The sequence below is a fragment of the Rhamphochromis longiceps genome, linkage group LG20, assembly GCF_057381845.1.
Source record: "Rhamphochromis longiceps isolate RC_006_pf linkage group LG20, R_longiceps_female_GT1.1, whole genome shotgun sequence".
Lineage (NCBI taxonomy): Eukaryota > Metazoa > Chordata > Actinopteri > Cichliformes > Cichlidae > Rhamphochromis > Rhamphochromis longiceps.
Genome location: NC_140576.1, coordinates 855,279 through 865,832, shown reverse-complemented (window position 1 = coordinate 865,832; position 10,554 = coordinate 855,279). Strand labels below are relative to the sequence as shown.

At 40.8% G+C, this 10,554-nt stretch overlaps 1 protein-coding gene across 1 annotated transcript in view; it reads left to right on the top strand.

The window, feature by feature from the left end:
* Positions 1-2,967: 2,967 nt before the first annotated feature.
* The window catches only part of cacna2d3a (calcium channel, voltage-dependent, alpha 2/delta subunit 3a), a 138,927-nt gene continuing 131,340 nt past the window's right edge, over positions 2,968-10,554 (top strand). Inside the window, exons 1-2 of the mRNA XM_085393552.1 lie at positions 2,968-3,489; positions 3,746-3,827. Coding sequence (XP_085249678.1) covers positions 3,365-3,489; positions 3,746-3,827 — 207 coding nt within the window. The 5' untranslated portion in view covers positions 2,968-3,364. The remainder of the gene's footprint in view (positions 3,490-3,745; positions 3,828-10,554) is intronic.

Genomic DNA, 10,554 nt, shown 5'->3' with positions numbered 1-10,554 from the left:
TCTATTATTATGTTGCTCTTTGTTGTTTGCTGTCTCCTCTGTTTGTTTTTTTTGTTTGTTTGTTTTTTTTCTCCATACAGGTGACCCAGGAGTTCTTTTTTTTTTTTCTCTCTCTTCCCCCCCCTTCTCACCGTCTCTTCTCCCCTTTGGTTTTCTTTTTTTCTCTCCCCCTCTCTCTCTCATTCATTCCCCCTGTCCTATTTATTAAAAAAAAAAAAAAAAAAAAAAAAAAAAAGACAAAGGATGAACTGAAGCTCTGCCATCACGTAATGTCGCATACTGCTGTTTCTGATGTCATTTAAAAAAAAAAAAAAAAAAAAAAAAGAATTCTGCATTTCTAATAACCTGATGTGTTTTTTGTCAGGCTCTCCGTACATTGTAAATGTACATTCCCAGTTTCTAATGTAGGTTTTCTGTTACTGTGTTGTAATAAATTGGTCTGTTTCTTCATTAAGACTGTTCATGAGAACATTTAAATACCATTAGCATTATTCACACAATGTACACAAATGTGCAGCCTAATGTGTGAAACGTACAGGGTTTTTTTCTCATGAAGGAACCTGATACCTAAAGGCGGTCATTGTCCGTTTACCTAGCCTGTTCCTCCATGGTTATCACTCCCTCGGAGTTCCTGTCTCATGGAATCTCCTTCATGCTCTTCAGTTTCCTGTTCAGGAACAGCAAACCTTCTGGTAATGATGATATGTATTAATGTGCCATCCTAGAGGAGTTAGACTACCTGTGCAACCTCTGTAGGGTTTCACGCTAATAGTTGTGACAATGATCCCAATCAAGTGCAACACTAGTGAAAAAAGCAGTCAAAACAGATGAGGAGGGAAAATGCTTCCACCTGTAAAACCATTCCTGTTTTGGGGATTGTTTCATTGCTGCCCCTCGAGTGCACCTGTTGTTCATGTCATTAACACCCAAACGCAGCTGGAACTGATTAACAACCTCCCCTGCTACTTAACTGACCAGATCAATATCCCGGTGGTTTAACTGACTTAATGTTGTAATCTGATTAAAAACATGTTCCTTTATTTATTTGAGCAGTAGTCATCTTAATTAAAGTCTCTTAACACCAGTCCATCCTTGTTGTGGAAGCACAAAGAGTTCCAATCAATGTTCAGGTTAATGTGTTGCAAGAAAATAAGTTACAAAGTGATGTGTTAAGTAACACATTGTTTGCATTAAACTAGATGTAAACTGCAGGCCAGAAACTGTTGATTCCATGCAAGCATCTGCACAGACCACATGCTGATACAAAGCTACGAACTTTTATATTATCAACTGGTAATTATGTGGCATGGCATCACAGGTCATCTTGTGGAGTAATGCAAAAGTAATGTAATGAATTGCGTAACGACTTACTCTCTCCAGAAAGTAATTAAGTAGGATAATACATTGCTTTTTTGGAGTAGACATCAAAGTCCCGACTCCTGCGGGAAAAGTAATAAACATAACTGTTAAGTAAAAGTCATATAATGAAATCTTTCCCCATTTATGCCATTTTAACGCTTCATGTCTGTCAGTAGAACGAGCTATTAGAGTTTTTGCTTCACTAATTTACTTTTTATGTAGATTTGTCATCCTCGTGGCCAGAATCGACACAACAAGTCCCAAAGCTGACTGAATGTGACTTCCCTCTGTAACAATTATGGGTGTTTTGTATGCTTGACCCAAGCCTGCTGTTCACACTGGTGTTCGACCCATATATGTCAAAGGTGACTGTCACGGTTGACACTGGCCAACCGTGTGGATGTGAGGAAGGAGGACCCAGGCGCAGAGCTCTGAATGCAAGCAGTGCGTTTATTTACAGCGAATGGAAAATAACAATAAATCCTCAGTGCGTTCCTGACTCCTGTGACATATCCTCTTCCCAGTGTTAGTGTTCTTTGTCCCCACTAATCAGTGTCTGAGCACCCTGTGCTCGCTGCCCTCTCGTCTCCACACTTCTCCTGGGGAGACAACAAAGAGGCAGCCGTCAGACACGCCACAATGCAGCAGAGTAAACTTACTAATTAGTCAAGAGACTAACGTGAAGCCACGCAACGAGTCAGAGAGAGCTCCACCACACTCTTAAGTAGCTCCTCCCAGGAGGCTTGATCAGCTGCAGGTGTGTGTGCCAACCACCTGGCAGGGCCACACCCACCAGGCCTGAAGGTGCCTGTAAACAGGTGCTCCCAGATACACCTGCATCCACCCACCTACACACACACACACACACACACACACACATACCTGCACGCTGGGAGAATGAGGGATAGCAACACCAAAAACACATATAATATAATACAAGTCCATAACTGCTCAGGGACCCTGGGTCGCTGAGCAGTGACTCTTTTGTAGGCATGCAATCTTCTAAGCAACCCCTCTGCAGGGGTAGAAATAGGCTATTCAGTCAGTGTTGATCCCCCTCCTGTGGTTTGCCAGAATCCTTCCTTCTACGTGAAATGCGATCCATCACAGAGGGTCCGTTGCCTGGGGGTTCTCATCCTCTTTCACAACCCATATGCCCACACACTGCCAGAGCAGACTTATCTGGTCCTTCCCTTTTTCTACCAAGGGGCCGGACACCCCGATTTCCTGCTGTCTTTTTTTAAAACATACACACTTTCTTTTTTTGTTCTCCCACTTTCATCAGCACTTTAGCAGTAATTCCTGCTTCAGTGAACTGGGCATACAGCGCATGACTTGATCTGACATGAAAGCTAAAGGCTATAGCTATTATAGCCCTGTGAATGAAGAAGACGGAGAACGACAGGGGCAAGTCCCAAGTATGGCGCAATTCAACAACAACAACAACGGCATCCTCTGTAGCCTTTCCTCAGACTGTGTGTGTGTGTGCGTTTCCGAGCGCGCACCAGAGTGCGGGAGAGAGAGAGAAAGTGAGAGAGAAGACCAGTCGCTTCATTCAATTGGAGTGGGCGTGCTCTTGTGCGCTGCATCGTTTGATGATCTCCCCGCTTCCCCCCAGAACCTCCACTCTGTGCTCTCCGTGGCTGAGGTCGGCCAATCTAAGCGACCGAGAGGACTTTCCGTGCCGGTGAACACGAGCTCCACTTTCCGTCGCTCGGCATAGCGGGGTGCACCTCACCGGTCAGCGGGGCCACACCGCAGCACTTTGGATAACTCACATAGCTGAAGATTCTGCCGTTTGCCAAAGCGCATCGCCGCGTCCCACGCCAGCCGAACAGCTGGACATGTTACCATGAATAATTTAGTCAGTCAGCACAGGTGACTTTTAAGCTCCCCATCTTATTTTTATTTTAAAATTTGGATTCTCTGGAGGGAAAAATCTCTACGGTGGCAGCATAAGCTCAAAACTCGCTCTGAGCGCGTAGGGGCGTTATTTTTGCCCAAGATGCAGGTGGATCGGAGCGGTGTGCTTTTCAGTGCTGGGTCTACGTGGCTCCTCTTACTTTTCTCAACTCTAAGCATCAGGGTCACGGGGGTGGGAGGAACCCACCAAAGCATCCCTCCGTCTGTGTAAGTAGATGTCCTTTTACGCGAAAGTGCTGTTTCAAAGTGGTTTCAAAGCAAGACTTTATACAAAGACAAAGAAAAAACCCGGCAGTGTGTCCTCATCGCTTCAGTCTTTTATTTTATTTGAATGCACTATATATATATATATATATAAATAACAAACAACTTTATCTTCACTTTAATCTATTTATTTATTAACTTGTTTTTTCCCCATTTCTGGTTTGGCCTTTGCACTGTGCCTATTTTTTAATATCCGCAGGGTGAAGCTCTGGGCATCAGCGTTTGGTGGGGAGATGAAGTCCATCTCAGCAAAGTATTCTGGGTCGCAGCTGCTGCAGAAGGTGAGCTGGTTTATTAACAGAACTCAACTCTTCAGGCGTCAAAACAGAAGTACACCCTTGAAGCTTTAAACAATATTCAAATTTCCAGATGGTTTATCTTAGGTAGGTTTTTTCTTTTCTGTGAACACTAAAAGAAAGACAAGGTTGTTAAAAGAGAGTCTTTTAACAACTGTAAATATGTTTTTTATTATTTAAAAAAAAGATTTGCATTCTTGGGGAAGTACCGAGGAGTGAATATACCCAGTACACAAACTTCACTTTGTCCAAAACTGCATTGATGTGATTCTGCAGCAGACTGTTTATTTAAAAGCTTAAAATACCTTCTTTTTGAATTGTTGGGTAGATGTGAAACATAACGCTTGTGAGAGAAACTGAGTGGTGTTGGGTAATTTTCGAGTTGAGAGAAATGTCACTTTTCTGCTCTTAAACGGCAGGATGTGTGCTTTTTAGCCACTTGAGAATCAGTAATGCACTTTGACTGTGTAAGCATGGATTTAAAAGCATATTCGGAACACATGCCATTTAAATAGGTGTCATTTCTCAAGCACTGCGTTCATGTTTACTGTCAGAAAAAAAGCATTAAGCTATATTTCTCACACATGTAACACCCCCTTACCTCTTTTTATGCCTCTCTGCAATCTCTTTTCGGCGCTCTTCCACTCTGCTTTGTGGCATTAATGCAAGATTCGAGTTATGATGGAATGCAAATTTCCCTAATGGAGGACCACTTTATGAAGCTTGAGTTAAAACTGGCTAATGGATAATTAGTGGATAAAAGGCCAAGTTGAAACTAACCTCTCAGTGGGCAGTCAGACAAAATGCTACACATGTGGCCACAATCTCAGGACTCTGCTGGGTGCAAAGGACCACCCTGCTGTAAGGTGTCACACAGGCCAGGGTGGAGGTCTGACGTGGAGCAAAGAAAACGGGAGCCGCGTGTGTCATGTACAGTTCCACGCCCAACGTACGTGGCCACACACTTCATATTCATGTGCGCAGTCACATCGTTATACGTGGGCCTACAGCATGGATTTCATCAGCAGCTGATAAATCAAATCAAAATCAAATCACTTTTTATTGTCACATCACATGTGCAGGCACACTGGCACAGCACATGCGAGTGAAATTCTTGTGTGCGAGCCCCACAAGCAACAGAGATGTGCAAACACAACAACACAAACGAGCAAAATACAAGAATGGCCAACCTGAAACTAATAAATATATGTACAATATATAATAGTGTATGCATTTCTGGATGTGTATACTAAATATTTTCCTACGTGTGTGTGTGTGTGTGTATACACATTTTTACAAATTAAATAGTAAAAAAATAAAATAAAATAATAATAATAATAATAATAAAATATATAAAATATACAGAGTTGAATATGTGCAAAACAAGTGGCATTTATATACAGTATGGCGTGCATAATGTTAAAGTTCCAGTAGTGAAGCTGAGGTGTCTATAAGGCAGCTGACTGGTGTTATCTTTTTGACAGGATAAAAACTGTTCCCCCTTTTCATCTTTTTTTTTTCTGCCTCCAAAAAGAAGATAACCCTCCTACAGAGTAATGACCTCTTTATGAAATGCAAATTAAGGCCTCTGGGTTAATTGAGCAAAGAACAGACTTGGCGACCACTTTGTCAGGAAAGTGCATTTTCCACACTAAACTGTTATGATGCAATTGTGTCCACATGCACAGTCCCACAGGATGTGCAGGATGTGTAAATGCACACATACATACACACCTGTAAGTTTTGCTAACAAGTCACATCATCCCATCTATTATGCCATGTTGTGTGTCCAGTCTAGTCCAATAGCCTTTGTCCAGGAATGCTGAGAAGGGAGCACATGTACCTTGAGGGCACATATGCTTTTAAATAAGCAGAAAGAATGAAGCATGTACACTGTTGTACACTGAGACGAGGATGGTAGTGAAGAGAAAAGACTAAAACGTGCGTGTGTTTTTCCCCCAGGCAGAGGACAGATGGACTCAGCCTCTCTTCAGTTATCTTTCTGACCCTAGCGTAACTAAACTCCCTTGGAAATGACGATACTTCTGTATGAGTCGCACACATGCCGCTTTTTCGGTTCAGCACCATCTTCGCCATCAAACCAGCACGAAGAAAGAAATAGTTTCTAGTGGACAAATTGCAAATTTTAAAGTTTCCTAATTACTTTGTTGCACAGAATATAATCTAAACAGTACGCTAATCTTAATTACCCTGGCACAGAAGTACCATGAAGAGGAAATAGTGCTCAGCGGCATTTACACTTTGTTTTTTAACAGTTTTGTGTTGCACCTATTGTGCTTCATGCTGCTTCTTTGTGTGTCAAATTAAAATGCCGCTAATTGAATTCGATACTTCCTTTGTGTTGACTCTGCTTTAATTTGATGCTTGATTTGACTTCCTATTTAATCTTCCTTAATAAGAGATATTCTACAGAAGTGCACAAGTGTTGTTAATCATAATTAATAGTACAAAGCCTAGAAACAGTTAACTTAATTCCTGCTTAATTAACTGAGTAACAGCCCTAATTCAAATACGCTAGTATACTAAATTAATATTGCCAGAAATAATTCACATAGATCTTTTCAGTAATTTCAGTGAGAATAAAAGCAGAATAATTTTTAAATATGTTTATGACTTGGGTGACTTTTTAGTATGATTCTCAAAAGGATTTGAGCTTCATCAATTCAAATCCATTTGAGAAATTTCAACTTTAGTGCAAAGACACTGATTTGTTGGGAATAAAATCAGTTGGGAGCAGATTTTTCTTTTGTCCTTCTTCTGCGGTTCTGATCTGTCATCCCTTCCCACGCCATCGCTCCCTTCCTATATCCATCGGAAACAGCTCTTGTTTCAAGGTTATACCAGTCAGGACACGTGTGTGTGTGTGTGTGTGTGTGCTTGTGTGAAGAAGAAAAAAAGCTATGATCAATAATGCCTTCGGTCTGTTACAAATCCAGTATTAGCGACTCATCTTCTCATATGCATACTAGCGGTGCATGTTCAGCGCAGTGTAGCTGTATTCGCACACACAGATATAAAGGAAAGGAGATTTCTGTTGGAGACACATTAACCATCTCCCACTGATAGAATTAGCTCTGTGTGTTTTACCCTCTTCACTGCTATTTTGTTGAGATCTTTAATTTCATGTATCATTGAGCAACCTGTCTATAAGAGCCAGGCTGGCTGCGATGGCTGCGTCTGTGTGCGTGTTGTTGGCTGGCTGGACCAGTTTTCAGCTCGCTGATGTTATGGCTTTCTGGAATCAGAGAAGTGGGACATTATGCGAGGCTGAAATAACTTCAAGCCTTTTGGTAATGGAAGATACAAGAAAAATGATCAGGCAGCAGGATTGCCACTGTGGCTGTGTGAAGTTTCCTAATGCACGTCTGCGATCCTATTTTTAAAAGCATAAGCTGAATCTGAGAGCGAGGAGTAGGCAACAGGGTACGTGCTTGCACCGTGTGCGTTAAGTTAGCATACCTAAAGTACGTTAAGCGTGCTCAGTCGCACATGCACACACCATCTCTCACACAGAGGCACATACGCAGAGAAAAAGAGCAGAGGGTGACGTGAAGGTGTAATGATGTGTGACAAGGCTACGCTGGAACCGATTTGCTTGGGTGGGGAAGAAGAGTGTGCGTGTCTGTGTGTGGGTGCACATATAGTTTTTTTATGCAACGATGCCACATCATTTACTCTTACAGAAGGGCTTAATGGTTTAAGGCACTGGCATGTCAGTTGACAAGAATCCTCAAGATTGAGTTGAATAAGACCGAGCTAAGTGGCTCCTCAAAAAGAAAATAGTTGTTAAGTTCTCCAGTCAAACGTGCTCCACGTGTGTCTCTCTGAAATCGAGAGAAAAGGTTAAGGAGGATAAAAAACAGCAAAAAATTTGTTTTGCTGGGATTATTTCAATCTTAACAGAATTCATTTAATTGATGGATGGACTAATCTTCAAGGAAGATGAAATATGTGTTTATATGATATAGTGACAGTGTTCATCTTGTAGTTTCCATCCCAGCAGCGCACACCGTGCAAAGCTTTTCTTAAATCTCCTTATTTTGGTGAAGTATTGTCAATAAGAACGTTTGGAAATTAAAACTTTCCAGTTTGATATTTACAAAACAAATACGACATGTGATTAAATGCTATCATACATCGGTCAATTCTGCTTTGTATACACTTGTATTACAAGCCAGTACTAAGCGGTTTATTTGACATAAGCTTTCAGAAATCTAACGAACACATTAATAAAAACACAAATGATCATTTATGTCATTCGGTGCCATATCAGGATCTTCTGAAGGATGTTTTACAACTTGTAGAAAAAATTCTGGTTTTATTTCAAATTAAGATTTTAGTCACACTAACCAGTTTTAACAGCACGACTAATTGCCTGCTTTTGAAATGGAAATGATTCGATATATATGTATATTTAAATATATATTTTTAAACCCTCATTTCAAATTAATTACTTATTTGGAGGACAGCATGACTGACTATAACTTATATAATTTAAATTTCATTTAGCATTTTTTATTTATTCTACAAATGTTGTGTAATTTTCATTTTAAATAAAAGAAGAAGAACCTTTTTTCATACATAAATGAACGTTTCTATGTTTACAAAGCAAACGGTCTCTTTGTTAGCAGCGGGTCTGTTGCTAAAGTGGGAATGAAATTCTTAATACACCCAACGGGTCTTCCAATAGCCATAGTTCTCTTTTTGGAATTTTATGGAGAGATTTTAAATTCTGCAAATGCACCCAAATTACACATTGGATAATAACAAGTATCTATAACTGTGACTACGTTATATATTAAGCTGCAGAAATTAAGGGCCATGGTAATTATCCTTCAGAATTACATTTGTAGATAAAGCTTTAAAACAGCATTTAGATATGTGAATATTATCAGCTTGTTTTATAAACTTTGAAAAATGTCCTGAGGTGTGTGGCCTGACTAAAGCTTTTCTAAAATTGTGGCTCATGTAAGTTTTCACTTGACTATCAAAAAACAGAAGAAAAAATACTTATTTTGAAGAGCACTTTTATTTTTGTCTCTTTTTGCCCTTTATTTGACTTTCTATTTCTATGTGCATGCATGTGTGTGCGTGTGTTTATGGTTGAAGTATGCATGATGGTGCCAGTCTGCTGCCAAGGGTGGGTGATGACTGAGGCGTTCCAGTGTAACACGGTGTCAGTGAGGGGGAGACGGCTGCAGATTAGATTTAGCTTTGGGAAAATTGAATAGCTGTCAGGTTTGGTTCAGCATGGCTGGCAATGAGGTGAGAGAAGGGAGTGTGTAAGGGTGTGTACTGATGACTGTCCCGCTTTCCCTTACCTCCCCCAACCCTCCCATCTCTTTCCTCGCTTCCCTCTCCCACCCTCACTTGTTCTCATTGACCAAAGCGTGATCTTGCTAAATTTGACTCCTTCGCTGCTCCTAGATGGCAAGAGGTGAGAAAGTGATGTGTGTGTGTGTGTGTGGGTGGACAGGTCTGAATACCCCTGTGAGGACCAGTTTGAGTTTCAGATCAGGGGAAGGCATTTTAGAAGAAGCGAGGACCTTTTCCCTCAGTTTTCCCTTTTTCACACCCTGCAAACAGCTTTTTGAAGGATAAGGCTTGGTGTTATGGTTAAGACTAGAATTGGCTCAGGGCATAGACAGTATAAGAAATGGATGTAGCTGCAGTGACATCATCCACTGGTTTATCCTGTTATGAAGCCACAGTCTTGTTGTCCCATAGATTTTCCCTATGCCTGGCAAATCCATATTCAATCCATAATAATTTGTTCAATATATTCACTATACATCCTCCTTCATCTCACCTATGTCCAAATCATCTCCACCTTGCTTCTCTAATTTTGTCTCCAAACTACTCATCCTGAGCTAAAATAAACTGCCCGTTGGCACAGGAAAAAGTATGTATAGGTAAAGCTAGAAGGAACAACACAATCTAACAAGCGATATCTTCTGATGAGGAATAAAGGGAATAGTGCCATAGCTACTAACTTTCTATGTTAAAACAGCAACACACAGTCATTAGTGTGAGATGCTGAAAGTGAAGCCAACGTCGCACTGCCAAGAACTGCTGTTCCTTGAATGGCCACTTGAGATTGGCGCCAAATTGAGGCACTCCGTGTCTGTAGCGCTGGTGACTTGTTTAATTATTTTAATCCAGTTCTGTGACACAGTATATAGATTCCTGCACTGACACCATGCCCTAGGAACCTGTGCTATAGTTTTAGTGAGTGGAATTTCAGTATTTTATTTGTGACCCTATCAGATAATTAGAAGATAACTGCGTCTGTGCAATGCATTCATCACACTACAGATGCACCTTTGTTGCCAAACTAGTATTAACTTGAACTATATGCTCGACCCTCCCACCTGAATATGGCAACTAGCTTAAAAAATGCTTTATAAGAAATCATGCTCACTTGGTTCATTTTTCTATGCAAATAAGGGTCTGGATTCATAAATCTGTTAGAATTACTTGTGAATAATAATACAGACAGTCCCTCTTAAATGAATTTTATTTCCCTGCAGTCTGGCCACAGCCTCAGCTGATTGTTAAGGTTAGGTTAAAGGACTAGCCTCTGTGAATGTCCTCACAAAGATAGATATGTAAAGGTGTGTGTAAGCGAGGAAGAGGAAGAGCAGGAAAAGAAAGAGGAATGCCGTGTCACAGAGTTAATTACAGCGTTAGC